The sequence below is a fragment of the Citrus sinensis genome, chromosome 7 (assembly GCF_022201045.2).
Source record: "Citrus sinensis cultivar Valencia sweet orange chromosome 7, DVS_A1.0, whole genome shotgun sequence".
Classification (NCBI taxonomy): Eukaryota; Viridiplantae; Streptophyta; class Magnoliopsida; order Sapindales; family Rutaceae; genus Citrus; species Citrus sinensis.
Genome location: NC_068562.1, coordinates 5380812 through 5404802, shown reverse-complemented (window position 1 = coordinate 5404802; position 23991 = coordinate 5380812). Strand labels below are relative to the sequence as shown.

Here is a 23991-nt window from a genome sequence, read left to right as displayed (position 1 = left end):
TACATAATATTAAAATTCAATTTAAAACTCATTCTTAATACTATTGAAACAAAAAAAAAAATTAACAGCTCTTTACACCCTAGCAATACAAAGCATGCCATGTCATGTGTCTGGCTGTCCTTGCTTTGAATTTCTCGAGATAAATTCAAAGTTGCAGTTGATAAGAAGTTTTAACCGCCTGCTTTTAATTTTTTTTAAGGATAAATATCAAGTCCATTATTTATAAATATGGTGGTGTTTAATGATATTGTCTTGGTCCCTCAAGTTTTACATTACAAGATAAAATTTATTTGTCCATCTCGATGAATAGGTCCCCGACCCTAGAGATTGACAAAACTCCCCATTGCAATATCGAATTTTGACTATATTATGTAACAGCAAAGGGTATTTGTGCCATTTTTGTAGGGATTATGGAGAATATTTTTTTGTTTATTGAAATATAAAAGAGTAAGTGGTGCTTTTTTGGAAAAAGAAAAATGTAATATATGAATCTAAAAGTTCTTAGTGTGTATCTGTAGTAAAGGAATATTCTGAAGCACAACTAAGTTTGGGGTAGCTTTATTTCTCGATCTCTCTAAAAAATATAACATGTATAATTAAGTTATAAACTTATAATAATGAGAAGAGGAAGGTTCCAACAATGAAATCGGGCGAATTTTGCTCTCCTCCATAAAGCAATTAAATCTCCATGTGTTTGCACGTTTCTTTGTTTCTCGAAAGAACTTTCTGTACGTGTTTTCTAATTGCCTTTGCTTTTGCTTTCTCTTGTTTTTTTTTTTTTTTTCCATTTTCTTTTTCCCTCTTAATTTCTAATTGATCGGCCTATGCATTGGCCCGCATGCATGTTCTGAAATTAAGATAACAAGGAAAAAGGCGAGAGAAACAGGAAACGGACCCAGAAATAGAGCCAGCTTTTGCATGTTCGTGTTCATGGTAATACAATAGAAACAGAGAAAGCAGAACAAACAAGTCAGACCAATAATATTAGATTAAACAAATAACAAAGATGTTGCAGAGAGCTGCAAGCAATGCCTATTCATGGTGGTGGGCTAGCCATATCAGAACCAAGCAGTCTAAATGGCTCGAGCAGAACCTTCAAGGTATTTTTTTTTTCAAATTCATCTTAAAGATATGTTATATATCTATATATATGGATAGCTTTCTGTCACCTTTCATTTTATGTTGATTGTTGTTCACAAATCACATTTACAATAACTTGATGTAGAGATTAATATACGAATATAAATAATGGTTTCTGAATTAATTTGATCAGATTTTCAAACATGAATATCTGACTTAATCTTTTTTCTTTTCTCCCTCGATTGTGATTGAGAAATCATTAACAATGTTGAAAGGAATACATAAACACACAAGTCAAGTGGATCTAATTAACACCTGCCTTCATGTTTTGTTTTATAATCTAATTCAGGTTGCATGTTCAAATGGACAAAATACCAACACCAACACCAATTATGCCAAAATAACCGAAAAATAAAAAAAAAGGATTAAAGAAGTTTTGAAACTCATCTAGAATCATATTGCTTTGAAGGAGTCGTGTATATAGTAAACTGTACGTTAACAAAAATATAATGGGAATTGCAGATTTGGAGGAAAAGGTGGCCTACACGCTTAAACTCATCGAAGAAGATGGAGATTCCTTTGCCAAGAGGGCAGAGATGTACTACAAAAAGAGACCGGAGCTCATAAGCTTCGTTGAAGAAGCTTACCGTGCTTATCGAGCCTTAGCTGAACGTTATGACCATATATCAACAGAGCTACAGAATGCCAACACCACCATTGCCCGTGTTTGCCCAGAACAAGTTCCGTTTATGGATGATGATGATGAAGATCCCACCCCAAGAGGCCCTAAGAAGCCTCCAGTTCAAACAGCAAATATCCCAAAGGTTCCAAATCTGCCAAAAAAAGATTTAAAAGGCATGATAACATTGGCCAATAAGAAATTGCGACCCAGTAAGTCCTCCAAAAAGGCATCTGCTGCTAAAGTTGTCAAGTCTGGCTTGAGCAAGGCTGAGGGACTTAAGGAGATTGACAAGCTTCAGAAACAGATTTTGACTCTTCAAACTGATAAAGAGTTTGTCAAGAGCTCATATGAGAATTGGCTAGCAAAGTATTGGGACATTGAGGAACAGATTAAAGAACTGCAACAAAGGGTCTATAGTTTGCAAGACGAATTTGGACAAGGTATAGTCATTGAAGATGAGGAGGCTAGGACTTTAATGGCAGCAGCAGCTTTGAAATCATGCCGGGAGACATTGACTCAGATGGAGGAGGAACAGGAGAAATCAGCTGAGGAAGCAAAAATAGAAAGAAAGAGGATTAAGGATGCTCGTGACAAGTTTGAATCTCTCAAGCACGAGTTTATTGGCAATGAAGGCAGTAAGAAAATTCCACATGTAAAAGATGATTCTGTGAAGGCAGTAGAAGAGTCGGATAGATCAGACATAGATGTGGTCGGTACAGCACGAGATAGAGAGGACTTGGAATTATTACGGGAGAAGATAAAGGAACAGTTGGAGTTCGGGTCAAGTGGATCTCTAACTGTGACAGAAATGGCAGAGAAGATTGATGAAGTTGTGAGCAAGGTCGTTAACTTGGAAACTTCATTTTCATCGCAGACAACTCTTGTACAGAGACTACGAACAGAGACTGATGAACTTCAAGCACAAATTCGAACCTTGGAAGATGATAAGGCGTCGCTGATTAATGACAAAAAAGATTTAAGCAGCAAGCTGGTGGAGATGGAAGAAAAGCTGCTTAGGCTTCAGGATCTTAACCGAAGTGTTGAAGACCAGAATTACAGGTTCCAAACTCATCTAACTGAAGCTCGTTACAATATTGATCACCTTTCTCATAAGCTGAAAATTCAAAAGACAGATGAGGAGCTTGAGATTTCTTCGGAAAATGTGGAGAAATACCCACTTCGAGTTGAGTTACATAAGGAGATTGAAGGAGAAGATGCTGCCCTGAATCCAAATAATGATCTCAAGGAACTGCAGAGTGCTCAACTATCCGAGGAGATTGAGGTAAAAAAATTAGCAGAAGAAGAAAATAAATCTCCAGCCAAAGTCCAATTTGAGAAAGGAGTTGAAGGATCGGAAGGTGCAGCAAATATTGCCAGTGAAAATTTGCATTCTGCGAAGCCAGACGAGGAGTTCAAGTCATCAGATTCAATCCAAAATGAAGAGGAGTCTATGGTTGAGGTCGTGTCAATAGAAGAGTCGAAAGAACAAGAGGAAAAACTAAATCACGGTGACGTTCCCAAAAAGACTAGGGATGTGCAGACAGAAATTGTAAATGACACCAGAGAACAAGAGCTTACTGATACTCCTGGAAATCAGGGAGAAGTTGGTCAAAACCAGGAAAATGATGAACCTGGTAAACCTGTAGAGGGAAGTCAGAAGCAGTTGAAAGAGGAAATGCAGACAGAAGTTGCAAACGATACCAAAGAATATGAGCTTACTGATACTCCTGGAAGTCGGCAAGAAGTTGCTGGTCGATACCAGGCAAATGATGAACCTCTTAAACTTGTGGAGGGAAGTCAGAAGCTGATGAAACTGGAAATGCAGGCAGAAAATGTAAACGATATCACAGAACAAGAGCTTACTAATTCTCCTGGAAATCAGGGAGAAGTTGTTGGTCAATACCAGGGAAATGATGAACCTGGTAAACTTGTAGAGGGAAGTCAGAAGCAGATGAAAGAGGAAAAGATTGAGGAGCAAGCTGCATCAACAAAACCAGATCACTTTGTCAATGTTCAAAGCCGGGAACAGGCAGCGGAACAAGAGTGCGAACCAGATTGGAAGGAGATGTTCCTGAAAGGCATGGAAAATAGAGAAAAAACTATATTGGCCGAGTATACTACAGTTCTTCGGAACTACAAGGAGGCCAAGAAGAAGCTTGATGAATCAGGCGTGAAAACCAGGGACAGCAATGACGTGGCAAAAATGCAGCTAGAGGAACTGAGAAGTGCTAACACTGAGAAGGATGAAGAAATACTGTCCTTGCGCCAGAAACTGAGCATTCTGCAAGCAGCCTTTGGCGAATACAACAATTTAGATTATCAATCTGAAGCCACTGGCACTCGGCCAACAGATAGAGAAGTGGAGGTCGTGGTGATTCACGGAGAGCAACCTCAACCAACTTCAGAAACAGAAGAAAAATTCAGGATGGACATTGACGAACTGCTAGAGGAGAACTTGGATTTTTGGTTAAGATTCAGCGCTTCATTCCATCAAATACAGAAATTTGACACCGAAGTTAAAGATTTAAAGAATGACATATCGAAACTGGTATCTAAACTGGAGGAGAAACAAAGGAAGCAAGAAGGGAGTAGTACCGCAAGATACGCTCTAAAGTCAGATGGGCGACCATTGTACAAGCATATGGGAGAGATACAGACAGAACTAACGTTGTGGATAGAGAAATGTCTGTTGTTGAAAGAGGAACTAACGTCCAGATGCTCATCTCTGAGCAACATTCAAGAAGAAATAACAAAAGCATTGAAGACGAGTGCTGAAGATGACGACTTCAAATTCACGAGCTATCAGGCTGCAAAGTTCCAAGGTGAGGTTTTAAACATGAAACAAGAGAATAACAAAGTTGCAGAGGAGCTGCAAGCAGGTCTTGATCATGTTAAAAATCTCCAAATTGAAGTTGAAAAGACACTGAGTATGCTGGGTGAGAAATTTGGGCTTTCTGACTCCAAGAGTCAAAAGCTGGAACACTCAAATAGTAGGAGCAGCGTTCCATTGCGATCGTTTATCTTTGGTGTCAAACAAAAGAAGCAACGCTCGTCATTCTTCTTCAGCATGCACCCAGCTCTGACAAGGAAGTACAATGGTTTTAGGACTGGAGTGAAGTAAATAGGTAACCCATTGTTACTCAACAGTGGTTGCGTGGAAGAGTTATTTTTTCGTTCATTTCGTTTTCGTGGTAATGGTATGTTGACAGAAGCCAAAAAAAATTTCATTTTTGGTTTGGACAATTTCTTTTTCTTTTTCTTTTTTTTTTCATTTATTTTACTTTTTGTTCTAGATGTTTGTAGATTTCAAATTATTCAATCAACAGAAACACTAAGGATTTTTTTTACTTCTAAACCAGATTTTTCGGTTTAACGCAACGCTAGATTGTTTTCCTCAGTTCAACACAACGCTAGATTTTCAGCTTCTATTATCAGATTCCAATTATCTCCAATATTTCACAGTTATCTGAGAATTTCAATTTCATATCATACACTAGGCAGCATTGAATGTTTTAAGAACATGCGTATTTTGTCAAATACATACTTAGCATTGATAATCAATCATCACTCCATTCTGGCAAAGACTATTAACATTCGTTAATAATGATAATTTAAGAATCAAATCAGTACGGAGCCATGTTGATGAAAACAATATACTTGCACAGAATAATTCGCAGCAGCGGACTTTCATCTTTGAAGTCATGAGATATAATATGTTTTCATTTACCAAGTATGAAGGCAAACACATAGCTTAAAAGTTCAGCTCAAATGAAATTTTAGGCCTTAATGGGGACGTAAAAGAATTTAGATTGACCGTTCTGCAGATTATAGCTACAGCCTAATCTTTTGGTTAAATATGAACAACCTCTACTGATTTTATTGGCAAATAATTGACATTAATACCTTTACAACATAGTTATCATTCTGACATCGCCACCCATATATGGAAAACATTCAAGAAATTTTCAGCATAGTACAACAGCCTGTGTATATGTTTTGTTGGGGGGGCGGGGGGCGCGAGATCAGGACTCATATAATGCGTTTGGGCCAGCTGCTCCCCATGCCTATTCTTGGGGAATACAAGATTTTAGGAAAAGTAATAATAAAGGTTGATTTTATTACAAGAAATGTAGAATACAAGATTTCACCCAAGACTATATCATACAATGACTCCAAGACTCAATAATCAACTACACTCCCAGAAAATCCTTCTTATAGGCACCAATGAAATCTCTTTTTACTATTTACATTATTACATTCTTATCATAAAAAAATCTCATTTATAACTCATCACACTTTACATTATATCACACAATATATACTTATCCTTAGGGAATCTCTCATGTGCACTCCTGATACATGCATATCTTTGTTACAAATATCTACACATTATTATCACCATTGCTTCCACTGCGCGGTTCACTTTGCTTCTGCTAAAGTCCAGAGTTGTTGCTTGTTGGCGTGCTCCTTCCTGACCAGTGGGCCAAGATCTCCATTTTGTTTACCAGATCTTGCCAATCCATTTTTTCATCAGCATCTGGCTGCGGTCTAGGCTCTTGCTGTGGCCATTGGTCATTGTCTAGCCAGTTTGTTATTTCCTCTAGTTCTCATCTCCATTTATCCACATTTGGTGGTTTCCATGGATTGACCTCTTCTAACCTTCCATGACGCATAAGGTAGTCGTTATACATATTCTGCATCTCTGCTTCTGCATTTTCGTCATTATGGAGCCTCAGGTTCCTGATTTATTCCCTGAAGTAGAGATCTGGTGTACTTTGGACTTGTGGTGAAATTAGGCTGTGAGTTATATACATGTGAACTGTCATATATACTTTTGCCAATATTTTCCTTGCCGTCAGGCATCCTGATCACATGGAGCCTATTTCTTCATGGGAATGGTCGTGTCTACCACTTGGACCATAGGCGGTTCGTATCTTCCCCATATATCTATTAAGTTGACGATCACGATTGTACTATATGTGAGATGGTACTCATTGATAAACTTCAAGGTTACATCTTGTCGAACCATTTCCCTTGCCCATATCTTTTGCTAGTATGGATAAGGTTTAGCTCAAATAGTAGGGCAACATAGTATATGTTTAGCCAGTACCAAAACACATAATAGGCTTAGGAGATTATGTCACAGATAACATAATATCCCCAGTTGGTGTTCTCGTCTATCACATAGTGAAATGTGCATCCTACCTTGAAGATAGTTTCATGCATCTGATCTGCCTCTAGGAATGGCTCAAAGGGTCGCTGGCATAGCTGGTTTTGGGCAGGCCTTAATTCTTATTTGCTCAAGAGTTGTTAGACTCTCCATGTAAGGGCTTTGTCATACGAGTCTCTTATATAATCAATGACCTTTTTGAAAATTATTTTGCTGATTTCGGGAGGAAGCCATGACATAGACGTTGACATATCTTTAAAAAAATAAGCTCTTTCTTTATGCCATTTGGATGTTCCTTCTTGCCAAGGTTTAGGCAAGCTTCTTTTCATCATCATAATTGGCCTAGAGAGGAAGTCAGCAACTGTGTTTGATTCTCCCTTAATGTGTGTGACTTCGAACTTGAATCTCGAAAGGGATTCTAACTACCTAGCGATTTGTGGACTTGAGATTTTACCTTCTTTTCTCCTTAGAAGACCCTGCAGGTACTTGTAATATGTTTCGACTATAAAATGAGTGAGAGAAATGAAGAACTTGAATTTGTTTATCCATTTTACTACTGCTAGTACTTCTTTTTATAGGACGGGTAGTGGCTTTGAGTGTCGTTGAACTACCTAGATTTATAGCCACTGACTCTCTTATTTCCCTCTAATTCTTCTATTAATAATGCTCCCCAATAATTCTCACTTGCGTCAGTTTGCAGGATGAGTTGTCCCTTTTCTGGAATCTTTAATAGTGGAAGTGACTTACACTTTTGCTTTAGCTCATTTACTGCTTTTGTCGCTTCTTCAGACCATTGTGGTGCACCTTTCTTTAAGTGTCTGGATATCTGACTCGCCATCACCGAAAATGCCCAGATTTATAGCCACAAACTCTCTTATTTCCCTTGGATTCTTCTATCAATAATGCTCCCCAATAATTCTCACTTGCGTCAATTTGCAGGATGAGTTGTCTCTTTTCTGGAATCTTTAATGGTGAAAGTGACTCACACTTTTGCTTTAGCTCTTTTACTGCTTTTGTCGCTTCTTCAGAACATTATGGTGCACCTTTCTTTAAGTGTCTGGATATCTGACTCGTCATCATCGAAAGGTTCTGGATATGGTTTGCTGCATAATTGATGATTCCAAAAAATTGTTGGATCTACTTTCTGCTGGACAACTGGTCAGGGAATTAAGATATTTTCTCAGCAATGTGTGGCTGAGCAATGATGTATCCATGTTTGATATGCAATCCTAAAAAATCTACTTATTCGAGGCCTATCTTCATCTTGAATTCTGATAGAGCTAACCCATGTCTGAATGTTAGTTATTGAATCTGGACAAATGTTTTGCATGCTCCTCATCACTATTATTGTATATGAAAGCATCATCAATATAGATAAGGCAGAATCCTGAGATAGATTTGTACACCTCATCCATCATGTTTTGTAATTCTGACAGTGCATTCTTTAGTCCAAAAGGCATCACGTTCCACTCATAATGCTCGTGAGGGACCATAAACGCTGTCTTATGCATGTCTTCTTCCTTTATTCCAATTTGCCAGAAGCCAGACTTCATGTTAAACTTTGAGAATATTTGCTCCTGCCATTCCCTTTAAAAGGTGTGTCGAATGTGGAATGAGGTACTTTATGTCTTGCAAGCAATCATTCAGTTTCCTGTAATCTATCACTAATCTCTTTTTGCCACATATCTGTTCTGAATGTTTATTGACATAAAATGCTAAGCTGGCCCAATAAGACTTAGATAACATGATTAGTTTAAGATTTATTAAGGCCTGGATTTATGCTCTGCACAGTTTCTCATCATGGGGCATACTAGGATGCGAAGCTGTTTGGTGTGGCATAATCCATCCATCTTTGTATGGTAGAGACACAAAGTATTGTTCTCGTGCCCAAAACTTGTTTGGTACTTTTGCACAACACTCAAGCAACTCTTTTATTTGGGTCTCAAATTTATGGATTGGGCTTCTACGTAATTTTCTCTTATTATCACTATCTCCAAAAATGGATTATTTTTCAACCCAAGGAACTTGAAAGATGTGTGGTTTACCATCCATAGGATTATGAATGGTGTAAAAGAATCCTTCTGGAAAGAATGCAAATGGGGCAATGAGACTTAAAAAGTCAGTACCCAGTATCATGTCTTCTCCAGAGTGATCAAAGACAAAGAACCCATGCCTTAGCCCAAATGGTTGTAGTTCTATGGGTCTTGTGTATCTATTGCTGTAGAAATTTTCTCCACGTGCTGTGGTAAAAGCAACTTGTGTGGGAACATAGCAATGCCTTGGTACACAAGCTTCCAGTATGATAGAATCGACAGCTCATGTGTCAATGAGGGTCGTGAGTGCTACCTGTTTTTCTTCTGTTGGTTTGAGAATGACTTTTATGTATGGCCTGAAGTATGATGAAGGCTGCATGGTGAGATTTACTGACAATGGTGGTTTCATCATCATGACAGGTTCTTCTTTAATGCTGCTTAACTCATCGTTCAGACTTTCCTTTGTCTCATTTTCTTCTTCTAAAGTAAGAACTGCCTTAGCAAGATTGGTTGTCCAGCCATAGTAGTCATAATCAAAGTCTATTTGATGTATCATCTGAAGAAGTTTTTTCAGAATCCGCTTTTTGGACTTACATTGTTTGGCATAATGTCCTTTTTTTTTCCCATAAATGAAGCATTTTCCTGAGGCTTTAGGATGCTTTCTTTTCTTGACATATTTATAGCCTTTTCCTTGATATAACTTCCAGGGTTTCTTCCATGACTTCCTTTTCTTGAAAGGCTTACAATGGCATGTTTTGTCAGTATGCTGGCAACCAAATTTGTTGGGCTTATCATTGCAATATTTTTGCAATGATGTCTTTTCTATATGCTTCATGTGCTTTTTCAGTTCCTGAGTCCTGCAATGGCTTTGGATTAATTCCATCGCCATTTGGTATAGTTGTGCCAAGCTAAGAGTTGTCATATCTCTTACAACATCTGCCTTAAGCTTTGCTTCCATCATTTCAGCAACTGGTCCTGGCATGTTCAAGACAAACGTCATGTGGATTGTCTCTGTTGGCTTATGGAAAGTATAATACAATCTTTTTTGTTCCATTTAGTATTCTTCCATTTGCCTAACATCACATTTGTTTTGCAGGAACTGCTTTTCTGCTATTTTTTCCTCCTTCTCATATGGTCCTAGAAAATCTAAAGATAAATAATCCAGGATCGCTTGACAATGATCTTCTCTACTCAGCATGTAGTCCATCTCTTGTATGATTAACTTTCTTCCCCATCATCTTCTCAATTATCCGGTAAATCCTACTACCAGTCTTAAAATTGCTACTCTTCTTGTCAGTTGTGGAGCCTTCTAACATTCTCCCTCGTACCATGCTGCCATCTTTTCAAAACATGCTAGCCTTTCTTTAGGCTTTACTACATTTATATTCTAAAAAATCTTCCCGATGGTTGAATGCCCAATTTGGACACTCGTTTCTCATTATTCTCATTGGGAAAACTCGTCTCCTTGTTTTGTTGTAGGGACATTTCTTGGGGGTCTCCTTATTGGATTTGATGATTCTACACCAGATGCCTAGGGTTCTGCATATTCAGCGGCAGTGAATTGAGTTGCTCCTGTTGGATTCTGGGTTGGTATAGTTCTGTTTGGGTCAGAAATTTGGCCTTCTTCAGTGGTAAAAGCTGCAAACCTTTTTCATGATATCCACATATGTGGGATTAACAAGATTAGGCATTTCCATTGAGATTGAAATTGGGGGTTCCTCTTCTGAAGAGGATCCTGATCCTAAAGAAGTATTAGTCTCATCATCGTCTCCTCATCATGATGCCTTTATAGGCCAAGGATATTGAGGTGGTGGCACATAGCTTCTCTAAAATGCTTTCTGATTGTTTCCAGAAACATTTTCTTCCCAAATATGCTAAGGCTTTGTAGGCATACTTTTCCATTTTCTGGATGCTGGCCTTCGAAAGCATTGTCTGGTTCTTTTCATTTCCTTGTCAGAGTCTACTCCTGTTCTAACTATCACGCTTATTGGTCTGGGCTTTTCATGAAGCTGTGACAACTGCTGAGTAGTCATCTTGTGAATCTTTCTGGTTTTCTTTACCTGCTTATCCAATCTAGCTAATTGGGCCGTGATTTGTTGTTAGTTGATTGGAATTTATCTTAATGTTTGGTTATGTTAAATAACATCCACATATGTGGGATTAATAGGATTAAGCCTTTCCATTGAGATTGAAATTGGGGGTTCATCCTCTGAAGAGGATCCTGATCCTGAAGAAGTATTAGTCTTATCATCGTCTCATCATCATGATGCCTTTATAGGCCAAGGATATTGAGGTGGTGGGGCATAGCTTCTCCAAAATGCTTTCTGATTGTTTCTATAAGCATTTTCTTCCCAAATATGCTAAGGCTTTGTAGGCATACTTTTTCATTTTCTCGATGCTGGCCTTCGAAAGCATTATCTGGTTCTTTCCATTTCCTTGTCAAAGTCTACTCCTGTTCTGACTATCACGCTTATTAGTCTGGGCTTTTCATGAAGATGTGACAACTGCTGAGTAGTCATCTTGTGAATCTTCCTAGTTTTCTTTACCTGCTTATCCAATCTAGCTAATTGGGCCATGATTTGCTGTTGGTTGATTAGAATTTCTCTTAATGCTTGGTTCTGTTCAACAACATTGATGTTGGTCCAATTTAACGTCTTTTCAATTGGTCCGAACTCAGCAAGGTTGGTTTTCTGAATGACCTAACGGACTGCAATTATTTCACCTGTCATGTCCTTGACAAATTCATTATCAAGATCTGAAGTATTAATCATGGTGATTGGTCCCATGATTCTAATGAAGTTTGATCTTCTGGGCATATGTATACAGGAGAAAGGACGCATTCCTTCGATCTAGCATTTTTCACATGGATACAGTGGTTTGGTTTCTGTTGGAAAAGAAACTGAAATCCTGCCACCTTGTAGTCTGTCAACCTTTGGAACCTCATGAATTTGCTGAGGTCTGTTGTTCCTCTTATAATCATTAATCCACTGAGGTGGAAAAATAAATTAGTTTTGTCTATAAGCCCTGGGCTGTATTACTCTGCCTTCCTAGCAAGGAATCTAGTGATGGGCCTTCCAGTACTGTTAATGGAAAATATGTGGGTTTGAACTTTATAAGTCATAGAGTGATAGATTGCTAGGGCTGACTCATCAGGCTTCATGGTTAATCCATTCAACTGGATTAGTATTTTGATGGCTTCTGTGAGGGACAACATGTTTAGATCAATGGTAAAGTTGGGCTCTATTTGGAGTACAAGGTGACCTTGGTTTAGTCATGCGTTTACAACAATAATCAGGGCCTTTTCAAATGTCTGTCATCTAATATCAAGGATGGCAACAAAGGATGTCACATCTTTTCCAGTTAGGAATAATAGTTGTAATCCTATCTAGATTGCTCCAAGATACAAATTTCAGGAAGAGAGAGTATGGGTAAGTAGGTTTCTTTGGAGTTGGAAGATATTGCTTGGACAATTATTTCAGAAGATTTGTAGATGGTTTTTAGTTTGGATTGTCTAATTGGGATTATGACTTTCAGGGAGTTTAAGGTAGTATTTACATAGTAGCATCTGAAGGGTCTAATAGATCTAGTGTAAAGGACTGAATAACTCTTTCTTTGTTTTCATCTTCTTGAGTTTCAAAATGGAAGTTTATGGAGAGTGAGCTATCTATAGGGACTCTGATGGCTGAGGAGGAAGGATAAAAAATTGTTTGGGATTCTGATATAGGATTGTTTGGATTTTCCATAGCTAAAGTGTTTCGCAGAGTTTTCTTTGAGGTGATAAGCCCTAAACACACGGCTCTCTTGGCATTTTCAAACAGGCGCCACACCTGAGGGAATTCTCACTGAGAGGCTTTGTTTTCTGAAACCAAGTCAGTATCCAACAATTTTCTAACGTGGAGGATCGGAAGTATTTCGGCAACCACAGAGCATAATATTGTTATATACACAGGGGTTTCCTTTAAGGAAATATAGCTCTGATACCAAATTAAAAGTAATATTAAAGGATGGTTTTATTACAGAGAAAGTAGAATACAAGATTTCACCTAAGACTATATCATACAACGACTCCAAGACTCGATGATCCACTACACTCTCAAGGAGTCATTTTTATAGGCACCAAGGGAATCTCCTTTTACTATTTATATTATTACATTTTTCTCATAAAGGAGATTCCTTTATGACTCATCACACAGTACATACTTATCCTTATGGAATCTCTCTTGCGCACTCGTGATACATACATATCTTTATTACAAATATCTACATATTATTATTCCCCTAGAATATGGCATGGGGAGCAGCTGCGCGGTGGCAGTGCAGCTGCCCCAAACGTGTCTATAGATGGGGAAAATCATGGCTCTTTCAACGCACCAAATGACACCCCTGATACTACCTTAGCTCCCCTTCCTTTGGCAATGAAGAGTCCTATATGATGCATCAAATCCTGCCATGTCAATAAAAAAATACATATTCAATAACAAAACTTAATATTCAGTAATTAGAAAAGTAAGTCATTAAAAGTTTGTGCACATGATGATGAACCTCAACATGAATCCTCTGATCTAAAACATTGACAATTATGACTCCAGCATTATGCATCTTCAATCCTATTACTGTTGATAAACGACTAGTAAAGGAGATTTGAACACATCTGAAGAAAGAGAGGATGAGCGCATATAAGGCTGTAAGCTCGGTATCTCACCTAGCATTTTAAAAGATGTTTGATATCCTAGAGGACCTTGTCTCAATCCTACTTATCTGAAATCATTGATATTAATTCTAGTTATAATTAAATATTTATTCAGGTATCATTGGCTGAAACCAATGATCAAGAAGCAAAATATACCATAAACCTTTTCCTGCACGTGCCTAAAGCTCATCACTAAACCAAATGAGAGAGTCAAAAGGAACCTCGTGGATGAACTTTGATCTAAAATCAGAGAAATCAGAAAGTGATCACCCTCCTCAATTTCTCACCAGGTACTGTTTTCTGGCACCTGTGGTCATTTTACATAATGTATTGGAACAACTAGGTTGTCATACTGTAAATTATTGTCTTCAATCATTTAAACTGACTTAACCAATTCCTTAGAATTCAACTGATGAAGCATGATAAAGATTTTAGGTATTACTTCAACAATTGCATTATATTGCATTGGCTACATATAAAAAGTTCAGGAAGTTGGTTAGAGAGGGAATTACATCAAACTATGTATCAACTACCACATAGACATTCTTCTCTCTCTCTCTTTCTCTCCCCAGAGTCTCCTGTGACTATTATCTATTTATGGATGGATACAAGTTCATCCGAAGGAATCTTCTGATTCAATTCAAGTTGTATAACACAAAATTTGCATGCTCATGTTTACCAAGTACCAACTTCTTCAAGGAGAGCAATAAATGATTTCTACGAGATATAAGTGTGCTTATAAAATTTAGCAATATTCCTAATAAAATGAACAGACATAATAACGTCAAATACAACGATCTAATGATTTAAAGCACCTGTGGATGAGGCAGAGCATCTTTGATATTTTTGGCAACATGAACTGGAAAATCATAAGTTGCACATCCACGTGAATACACAATCACATCCTCCAGAGGGGCAAGAAAACCGCGATTTCTTGCAGATAATGTGGAACACACAAAATCGAGCACACATGCGTCCGTGCATATCCCTAACACCAGTACCTTCAGACACCATCAAGGTAAGCAAAATCAGATGAAATTTTCCCCAGTAAATCATGAAAAATTAGAAAAACTTACATTTTTAATCTGATTGCTCTTCACCCAGTTAACAAACACATTGGAGCCATCTTTCTCAACAGAGCCAAGAAACCCATCAATGCAATCCTTGCGCCTGAGTGTTACATTAGTTTCATTCTCCAACCATTGTAATTCTGCCACAACAACACGGAAGCAAGATTAGAAAAGGGGTAATACATGCCAATGGCCAAATATACAAGTTACCGCTAACACTAACATAAAAAGTACCTGGAACTAGATTTGATTCATCAGTTCCACTAATACAGTGAGGAGGATATGGGGGCTCAGGGACATCGGGATAATGGGTATCAAGAAAAGCAAAAACGGGCCATTTCTTCTCACAGAACACTCTTGCAAGTCTCACTGATTCGTCTACCATTTCAGAGATTTGTCCATCAGGCTGTGATGGAGCCTGTGGAAGAAGCACGAATCCATAGATAGAACAATCTCAATACAACCGTCATACGCAAGTTAAATTTGAGCATGCAACATTTCAGATAAAAAATTTGATTGCTGGCGGCGATTATCGTCATCAGATGAGATGATGTGGCAAATAAAATAAAATAAAATAAAAAGATAATATTAAAATGTTACCAAGTTGCCAGAACCAACAGTACAAAAGCCATTAACAACGTCAACAAGAACAAGACCGGTCTTAACATCTCCAGACAAGAACAGAGATTCTTGTTCCACTGGAAGTTCGTTCCTCAGCAAATCAATTGTCTTTGAGGTCATCATCATCTTCCAGTAAAGGACAAACCAAAACAAAAGAAGACAACGCTGAAGCGATTTGGGAAAAAACACTCGAAATACGTGCCTTGAATGAGGAGGTAGGTATACTATTATTGGTCAAAAGAAACAGAAGTGCGAAGTCTATTAGAATCAATCTGAGCCGTCGATGACATTAGAAGACCCTATACCGTTAAAGACTTGCCTCTCGAAAGTTGCTGCGACAATGTACAAGGACATTTATTCATTCATAAAACTGAGATTCAATTGGTTAGGCGGAAAGTAGTGGCGTCCACTTTTTTATTTTAAAACTGAGCGCAATTGGGTTTGGTCGTTGGTGTTGTTTCGTCTTTTCTTTTCTTTGGACGACCCTTGGGTAGTTTCTGAGCATCTGAGCTTTCAGAGTGTTGTACACCCCACGATCTCGATTCAACTCACCATCTGTCATTATGATTTACCCATTTTAATTACAGCACTGATGTTTGCTGTAATTATATATATATTAGATAGAACAAAGGACCGGACCGGACCTGACCTGTCGATTCATCACTGTAACACTTTCCAACTGCCAATGTTAGACTTGACGAGTTCGCATTCATAATTTTTGAATTCTAGAGAGGATTGCATTTGTTAATCTCTCAGTTAGATATGCTCGTAAGGATACATATTTCATGCTCTCAATAAAAAGCTTCCACACTTATCTGTGCTAAGCCTCATCCATACCAGCAAAACGCATCTCATCTTATAATTAGATCCATGATCTGTCCAGTTTCAGTAATAACGTTGTCACAAAAATCCACTCTGTTCTTTTTTTTTTTTCTTCTTCTTCTCTCTTTTCAAAAGCCACTCAGTATATAATATATGTGTTTATAATAATTCCCAACTAAACTAAATGAATAAATTTGTTGAAAGTACAGCAAACAGGAGCTATTAGCTCATTTTGAAAGGCCAATAGATCAATGGAATTCCTGTGCTACCACGTTTACTGTTTGACATTATATTAAATTCACATATCCAGAGCAGCGGATAAGCACTTAAAATCAACTCAAGACTTCTCTTATTTTCACAACTTAAATAAGCGATCATTACGCTGCCAAGATAAGAAATTGGTGAAAGAAATACAGAAACGGAAACGTAAAACACCTACACTAGATGTGTACAGTACTATCTGAGGAAAGGAATTGTGTAGGAGGGTTAATTCACAAACTCAGGAACCTAGCAATATAAGCGATTCGATATTGGAGAGGCTGATCAGACATAACCAATTCATAAGCTCTTGCCCTTACCCTTGTCATCATCTTTCGGGAGTTTTACACCCATCAGGCCGAGCAAATTGGAAGTAGGGCCAGGGAGACCTTGTTGAGAAGAAAAGGAATCAAGCAAGTTCTTCACAAGGTTCAAATCCACATCCACAGGAGTGAAGTCCTCATCCATGCCATCTGTGGCGTTTGATGCTCCCTGCACGAATAAAATTTATTCATCAGCTACTATGACACAAGATTTGGAAGTAATAAAAGTAAGGTTGGCTAAAGTCTAACACCATTCAATTCAAAAATCAAAAGTAAGTATAAAACTCCAACGCTACTTCAATCATACAGTTACTCTCCTATAAAGCAAGATTAAAAGAAAAGCTAAAAGTATTTGTAAATCATATAAAATTTATAATAGTCCCTCCACATCCATGACAAGAATACCTCAGATTTCTTGAAAGGTTCTTCATTTGCATGTATGAAACTTTTCTTCAGGGAAGTGTTCCTCAGCTCACTGTTCAAAGCATCAGAATATGAGCTCATGAAGGTATCTTCTCCATCATTATTGTCCTCCTCAGCAACATCACTACCATCCTTGAACTCATCTGAGTATATCATTAATGAAAATATTAGAACCCCAAAAATAACTACTCTATCTAAAAAGAACCATAAACTTTTCAGGCACTAATAGCACACATGCTTAGTCAGTCAATGATGTGCATTTAGGTATGAAACAAATATGGATGCATAGAAAGAAGGCAGTTTTCTGTTAGTAATGTTAAAAAGATTGAGCGGCCCTTAAAAGTATCAGTAAGACCAGTAAGACAACATGTCCAGCTGAACCCTCATATATGCCACAAATCAGAAGCTTGAGACTTTTTTCAGTTTGAACTTTCTATTGGAGCACATTTTGTCAAAATGTGTGTAGACAGAAAGCAAGGTCAAACAATCAAATAATAGAAGCAACCTGCATCACGCAGGATACAACCATCCAAATGCATACCATTATCACAATTCTGAACTGTAAAGCAGAGTCATGTGTAATTAATTGTATCATCAGAATTTTCAGCAAAAGGCATTTTGTGGATGCGCAATTAACTGCACAATTTTTTAACCTCTTTATGATAGGATCACATGTTTAGGCTATTTTAACAAAGTTTGAACTGCTTCCAAATTGTCAAAATTTTCACAACCATACAGACTACAGAGGGAGAGAGATGAAGAAATATAACTAGAATTTTAATAACTTCACTGCCAATAAAAATAAAAATCTACTGCAAATATAACCATTCATAAACTGAATTGAGGCTTACCAAAATCCATATCTGAAGAAGACCCCTCTTCAGAATCATCATTATCAGCAATGTCTTGGCAACCTTGATCTTTCATTACTGATTCCATGTCCTTCATGAAACGGTCCACATCAAGGTCAACTTCTTCCAAATTTCTTTACCCAAAAAAAAAAAAAAAAGATAAATCACATGTTGCATTCAGTGTTGATCCCAATAAAATAAGTAGACATACATTTGAAAAATGTCCCACAACACATACAAATAATCATAAGCCATGCAATTTATGTAATGAAGCAACGGTTAGAACTCATTCACAGGAGTTTACTGCCCTCCCATTTCGACCGACTCAGAGAAAAAAGAAAGAAAGAAGGTAACTCCACTTCCCACCCAATCAAAAAGAAAAGAAATTACAAAAAGGAATTGCACACCTTCTTAACCTCAAGTTATGTGCATTGAGCACAGAGGCTGATGTCAGGACTTCAAACAAAGCAGTAAGACTCAGGTTCTGTGTGAAGTCCAGCTAAGGTAATGATGCAAATTAACTATGGTTTATGAAGAGAGAGAGAGAGAAGGAAAAAAAAGAGGAAGAAGGGGGGGGGGGGGGGGGGTTGGTGCACGGTAGAAATAACAAGAGGGGAAATAGATGGATAAAACCAAGTATGGGCATGAATTTGCTGCATTCATATCTCACAGAGGAGATGCAGAATACACATTCGTGCAGGGAAAAGTTAATTAAATCTTCCCCCATTGGCTGAATCAGAGGGGAGACATCCTCAGAAACCATCGCTTCAAAAGGCACAATTGTAATTGTTACATCTTCGTATGTTTGCAAGAAAGCATTACAGCCATATTTATTCCTTTAAACAAAACTCTGAATTTCAAAAATCACCAACTAATTAAAGCACGTGGTAACCAATTAAATCAAATTCAAAATCCTAAATAAGCTTAAGACTAATCCTATTTTTACACCAGGTAAATTTCAACTACAAGTTATCAGGATATTTTTGGGGAAAAAAACTTCAAACATCCATAGTGCCTCATCATGTACAGAATATTTTAAATCAAAGGATCCAAAAACGAACAAACCAACAATGCTATTTAGAATAAATATATGCAACATTTATGGGAACAGGGTTGCTTTGTGTGGGAGAGAGGATATCAACGGCAAAGCTAAATCTGGCATCCTAAATGTTCATGTGCGTGTATGAATATAAGTGTGTAAACTTGTTGAAGATGTGGATAGATGTAAAGGCATACTAACCTATTTTCTGGAACCTCTGCTCCCTTGTAGCTAGATACTTTACGGACAAAAGCCTGCATGGTTTTTGCTATGTCACGAGGATCAAAATCATCAATATCTTTACTGGATGAAGGACCACTATCCTGTGACTCCTTAGATTTCTGTTTACTGTTAAGCTTTGAATTATAAAGTTCCAACTCCTTTTCTCTCTCTTGAAGAGTAGAGTTCAACTCATCCTCACCACTGTAGAGCCAAGAATCATCATCTGAAGGAGGAACTTCCTGACTGCTAAAATCATTGGCTGAATGAGGTAAAGCAAGAATTTCATCTATGCGTCTCACTGGAGCACTCAACATTTCACTGCAAGAAAAGAGAAATCTAAATTACACATGCTACATTACTACAAACTAACCAAAAAAAAAAATCGTTGATGCTCCTAGTAAAATCTTAACGAAAGCTGTAAACAGAATAGTGCTATAACTAATGAAAGAATCACATAGTTATGCCTCACTAGAAAAAATCAAGGGTACTCAGAAATATTTTCGACAATAAAATATTAAAAAAAAAAGAGAGAGAGGAAAAAACAGTGAAATCTAACTTGACTTCAAACTCCAAAACTTCCTTGCTTAGCTCTACAAAACAGGCAGGTATCCTACTCACCAATTATCACAATACCTTCTACAAACTTCAAAACCTTTCTACTAGTGCTGACTTAATAACGTGATCTCTCAAACATGAAAACAATTCTATGGACTACTTTGAACGAAAAAGCATAACAATAGATGACAAATAACTGATTGTTCTACATACATTTTGGAAAATCAGAAAAACAAGCAATATTTCATTCATATACCTAGTTCTGACAAACAAGTTGCTCTTCCTATAATACTCCTCAGCATTCTCCATCAACCTCTTGTACTCCTTTGATCCTGGAATCAACCCTTCAAAATACCCACTTTTCTCTAAACTCTCGAAATACTTACTCCGCGTACTACCCTTCCCTTCATCTCCCTCCTTCTTCCTCTGCCAATAAACCATCTCAAAACCACATGCAATCTTCATACCTAGCTCAGCCTCCAAATACCCTGCAGCATCACCACTCCTACTGGGCATTGGATAACACTTGGGCGCCTGAAACGTTTGCTGCATCAACTGTGCATACATTGCACGCGACATCTTCACATTGACCAAAACCAACTCTTCTTCTTTTCCTTTGCTCAAAAACCTCTCCATTTTCGCCGCGTACTTCATGGTATCAATATCTCTATCATAAAACCCCTCTACGGCAAGCGAAATCAAACAAGGCTCGTGCTTCAGCACCTGAGCCACCGACACCGGAACCCTAACCCTAACGTTATGCATATTCCTTTTAGCTCGATGAGGATAGTCAGAAATCTTTCTCTTGACTGCGTTTTGAATGGCTTCAGAAGCACGCGATTCGTTCTCATTGTTAATTAAAAAATTTAAACTATCAACTAATGTAGGGTCGGGTAGGGAGGTTTTGGGAATAATATGGAGATCACCGCGGCGAATAAACAAACGGTTTTCGGAGTTGTCTGGGTTGAGCCAGCGGGGGAGGTGGAAGGCGGCTTCTATGAGTAAAAACTCGCCGTCGGAGTCCCAAACGCGGATAGATAAAGCATGAAAGGCGCGGGAGATTTCGAAGAGTAAGAAAACGGTGAACCACTCGTCTTCGAGATTATCTCCGAAGCGGAGGTGGCCGTGGAGGTGAGGGATGGCGGTGGTGGAGAGGGAGAGATTGAAGGGCTCGTGTTGCCAGATGTAATCGGAAATTAGAGGAGAGAGATGGTCGAGGATTTGGAGGTGGATGGATTGGAGAGATGAAGTGGAAAGAGTGGAGTCTGGGTATATAGAGTAGAATACGGTGTCGTCTGGAAGACGTGGCCGTGTTGCTGCCATTTTGTGAGAGAGTGATGCCACTATTTTTCAGTTTTGATCTTCTTGGGTTTTAGCGCCAGACGCAGAAGAACGGGTTTTGTTCGGGGAAATTCCCACCTCTTTCGAAAAACAACGTCTCTTCCAGAATATTTTTCTTCTTCCAAGTTGCAACGGTAGTGACGAATCATAATATTAAATAAATACGCGTTGGGCCGAGCCAGGCCCGCCATGCAGCCTGATCCAGTTATTATTGTTCTAAAACTTCTAATGTTACTTGGTATTTACGGTGTTGTAGTGGGTGTTGGCCCGGTTGGGTACCTTCAACGAGTGTAATTACAGTTATCATTTTCAAGAGATTAACACCTTCCACCCCATAATTTTAAATTAAATAATATTATAACTTTAATATTTGAATCTTAACTTTTTAATTAATTTAAGTTCCAACTTAAATTTCATTCAATTGATATTCTTTTCAGGTGTTGTATTAGCTGGCGCTACTTTGCAACCAGTAACACCCACATGCACGTGAGGTGTATGTGTTATTTCCCTTAAATTTACAATTAAATAAAGGCCACTGTTATGTTACGTTGAGTGTAACATACACACGCTCACAGCAACGATAAAATAACGAGACTTGTTACTGTTGCTGTGAGTGTGTGTATGTTACACTCAACGTAACATAGGGTGACCCAAATAAAATAAAATAAGACAGAAAATAATTAATTTGTGAGTAATCACAGAATTTTGTGTAATATATTATATTATCACTTTTAATTTTAATGAGAAGAGTACGATATTGGAACAGAGGTGAATTCTTGGATCAAACGGTCCAGATAAATCAGCCGACAGCAACCATCGATCCCAAAAGTGCAAAAGAATAAGGATTCACCAACTCTCTCAAACGAAATTGATTCATCTAAGCCGTTCGCAATCAATCATGTGTTACGGTCACCGGCGATCTGTATCACCTGACTCGTTTGCTCAGTCCAGAGCTCGTCGGACGGAAAACGAGAATGTATTGGTGGTGGAGGACTTGCGGGGCCGGCTTGCCGAGACTGAGGCGCGGCTGGCGCGAGCCAGGGCTCGAGAAGCTGAGCTCAGCCGCCGACTCGAGGAAATGAAACGATTCGTTTCGGTAATGGAAATCCTCGAGACCTACCTTAAACGGCGGTTTCGCGAGCAGCAAGAGCACTTGGTTCATCTTTTCTCTTCGATTCCCCAAAAATAGAATCATCTTTCCCGGTGATTTTAGCTTATGCCCTTGTTAATATGATTTTCTCTTTTGCTGGTTGTGACTGTTGTTTTTGTGCTGTTTGAAATGTTTCATAGATATGAAGGGAATTACTACCAGACCAATGATCGAAATTTTTCATTTTGTTTAATGTGATTGATCATCCTTCCGTTCTTTTTTTTTAATATAATTTTGGTTGAGTTGAAAATTTGAGTAACTTTAGTTTTTTAGATGAAATTGTTGTTGCATAGGCTAACGTTTAATTGTTGGATACAGTGAAGCATGCAGCTGAGGTAAAAGTCCGTGTTTTGGTGTTAGTGAAAGTGTGATCATGGTTTCAGTTCGGGTCAGAGGAAAAATGGATGAGTTACTGGGCGTTTTATTTGATGAACAAGTTGGTTTATTTTTTGTTTAAGTAGCAAGAAGTGAGCTCTAAATAAAGGTTTAAGAGCTTTTTTCTATCTTTCAGCACAACATGGCATCACAGTTGATACCATTTGGGTTGTCACTGAAGGGAGAAGTTGCTGTGTAGGTTTCATATGTTGATGTGATTGGATAAGAGAATGTATAGAAGCTAAGTATCATATTTGCTGATTTCATAATTCGCAATGAGTTTGGGAGATGGGTGTTCTGGAAAACCTGTGAAAAGCATTCACATTGGTAAGGAATTTGATCATTAACGCTAGCGTTTGGATCATCGATTATCCAAGTGTCTTTATCAGTCATGTAAACTCTATGTGTATATGAGCAACTTTTTATAGTGACTGGTCACTTGGGAGTAATCTTTCATGCTTTGTGTTAGGTGGTTGAGATTTAAAATGAAGTCGGTATCCTCTAGACAATGGAAATGCTACTGATTCAAGGTTTTAGATTCATTGTAAAAATGTCAACATTATCGGATAGCTCTGGTAGGTACTGGTTTTTGCTTATATCTGATTGGCTATATTGGAGGACGGAAAATGAAAGTTTTGAATTATGGAACTCTATGCTCAGCCTATAAGGTTTTGAGTGTCATGCTTTGAACTTATATCTTGTTTATATTAGTTCCTTGACTTCTCTGCAAGCTAGCCATCAGAAAATGAATTATGAGTTAATGGCAAATTCGCCGGGTATTTGATAGAGGAGGAGAGCAATATCTGAAAATAATCCAACTATCATGATGTTTGTGTTATGAGTAGAAGCAGTAAAATTCTGCCACTGCTCAAAAGCATTCGTTCAAAACTCAGAATCTTGTGATCTCACTGATCTGCATTCAATTTTCCCCAGACCCCTGCCCTTATTATCTATAATTTATGCATCCATACTGCAAAATATCTGATATCTAGAAGACAATTTTCGGTTGTAGATGAATTCTATGAAATTTCCTGAGGTTATAATTCATTTTGGCAATGATACAGCTAAAGTTGTTCCAACTTTTGATTTCTTGGGCATTTTATGGTACTGTTTGCTGGTTAAGCATGAAATGTAGTCCAAGTGAAAATATCAAATTCGGAGTTTCACACTGTAATTCATTTATCTTTTTTGTCCGCCCAGTTGACCCTCTATTGACAGTAAAAGTATATTGATAATTTTCCAATATCGAAATACTTTGAAGTACTGCATATTTGACTCCATGAACA

General features: G+C 38.0%; 4 protein-coding genes across 4 annotated transcripts; 2 read left to right on the top strand and 2 right to left on the bottom strand.

The window, feature by feature from the left end:
- Window positions 1–594: 594 nt before the first annotated feature.
- On the top strand, window positions 595–5117 carry LOC102613893 (protein NETWORKED 2D). The gene is made up of 3 exons (XM_006466256.4): window positions 595–728; window positions 859–1100; window positions 1603–5117. Exons 2-3 carry the CDS (start codon window positions 1007–1009, stop codon window positions 4881–4883), a joined length of 3375 nt encoding a protein of 1124 aa, XP_006466319.2. The 5' UTR covers window positions 595–728; window positions 859–1006; the 3' UTR covers window positions 4884–5117.
- Window positions 5118–12940: 7823 nt separating this feature from the next.
- Window positions 12941–15746, bottom strand: LOC102614194 (nicotinamidase 1). Its single transcript, XM_006466257.4, has 5 exons — window positions 15326–15746; window positions 14960–15143; window positions 14732–14865; window positions 14471–14656; window positions 12941–13409 (listed from the first exon to the last, which is right to left on the bottom strand). Exons 1-5 carry the CDS (start codon window positions 15470–15472, stop codon window positions 13317–13319), a joined length of 744 nt encoding a protein of 247 aa, XP_006466320.2. The 5' UTR covers window positions 15473–15746; the 3' UTR covers window positions 12941–13316.
- A 748-nt stretch (window positions 15747–16494) lies between these two features.
- LOC102614480 (protein ecdysoneless homolog) lies at window positions 16495–21319 on the bottom strand. The gene is made up of 5 exons (XM_006466258.4): window positions 20096–21319; window positions 19264–19602; window positions 18024–18157; window positions 17155–17315; window positions 16495–16918 (listed from the first exon to the last, which is right to left on the bottom strand). Exons 1-5 carry the CDS (start codon window positions 21160–21162, stop codon window positions 16727–16729), a joined length of 1893 nt encoding a protein of 630 aa, XP_006466321.2. The 5' UTR covers window positions 21163–21319; the 3' UTR covers window positions 16495–16726.
- A 620-nt stretch (window positions 21320–21939) lies between these two features.
- Window positions 21940–23399, top strand: LOC102614766 (protein SKIP34). Its single transcript, XM_052431516.1, has 2 exons — window positions 21940–22383; window positions 22649–23399. The coding sequence occupies exon 1, from the start codon at window positions 22079–22081 to the stop codon at window positions 22367–22369; it is 291 nt and encodes a 96-aa protein (XP_052287476.1). The 5' UTR covers window positions 21940–22078; the 3' UTR covers window positions 22370–22383; window positions 22649–23399.
- The last annotated feature ends 592 nt before the right edge of the window (window positions 23400–23991 follow it).

What these genes read in the sequence shown, in the direction of transcription:
- LOC102613893 (XM_006466256.4), top strand. Translation starts at nt 1,007, where the DNA reads ATGTTGCAGAGAGCTGCAAGCAATGCCTATTCATGGTGGTGGGCTAGC. An exon ending in GCTCGAGCAGAACCTTCAAG is followed by an intron (nt 1,101 to 1,602) that starts GTATTTTTTTTT and finishes TGGGAATTGCAG; the next exon opens with ATTTGGAGGAAAAGGTGGCC.
- LOC102614194 (XM_006466257.4), bottom strand. Translation starts at nt 15,472, where the DNA reads ATGATGATGACCTCAAAGACAATTGATTTGCTGAGGAACGAACTTCCA. An exon ending in TGAATCAAATCTAGTTCCAG is followed by an intron (nt 14,866 to 14,959) that starts GTACTTTTTATG and finishes TTGTTGTGGCAG; the next exon opens with AATTACAATGGTTGGAGAAT. An exon ending in ATGCTCTGCCTCATCCACAG is followed by an intron (nt 13,410 to 14,470) that starts GTGCTTTAAATC and finishes TTGACATGGCAG; the next exon opens with GATTTGATGCATCATATAGG.
- LOC102614480 (XM_006466258.4), bottom strand. Translation starts at nt 21,162, where the DNA reads ATGGCAGCAACACGGCCACGTCTTCCAGACGACACCGTATTCTACTCT. An exon ending in AACTTGTTTGTCAGAACTAG is followed by an intron (nt 19,603 to 20,095) that starts GTATATGAATGA and finishes CTTTTCTTGCAG; the next exon opens with TGAAATGTTGAGTGCTCCAG. An exon ending in AACCTTTCAAGAAATCTGAG is followed by an intron (nt 16,919 to 17,154) that starts GTATTCTTGTCA and finishes TTATTCGTGCAG; the next exon opens with GGAGCATCAAACGCCACAGA.
- LOC102614766 (XM_052431516.1), top strand. Translation starts at nt 22,079, where the DNA reads ATGTGTTACGGTCACCGGCGATCTGTATCACCTGACTCGTTTGCTCAG.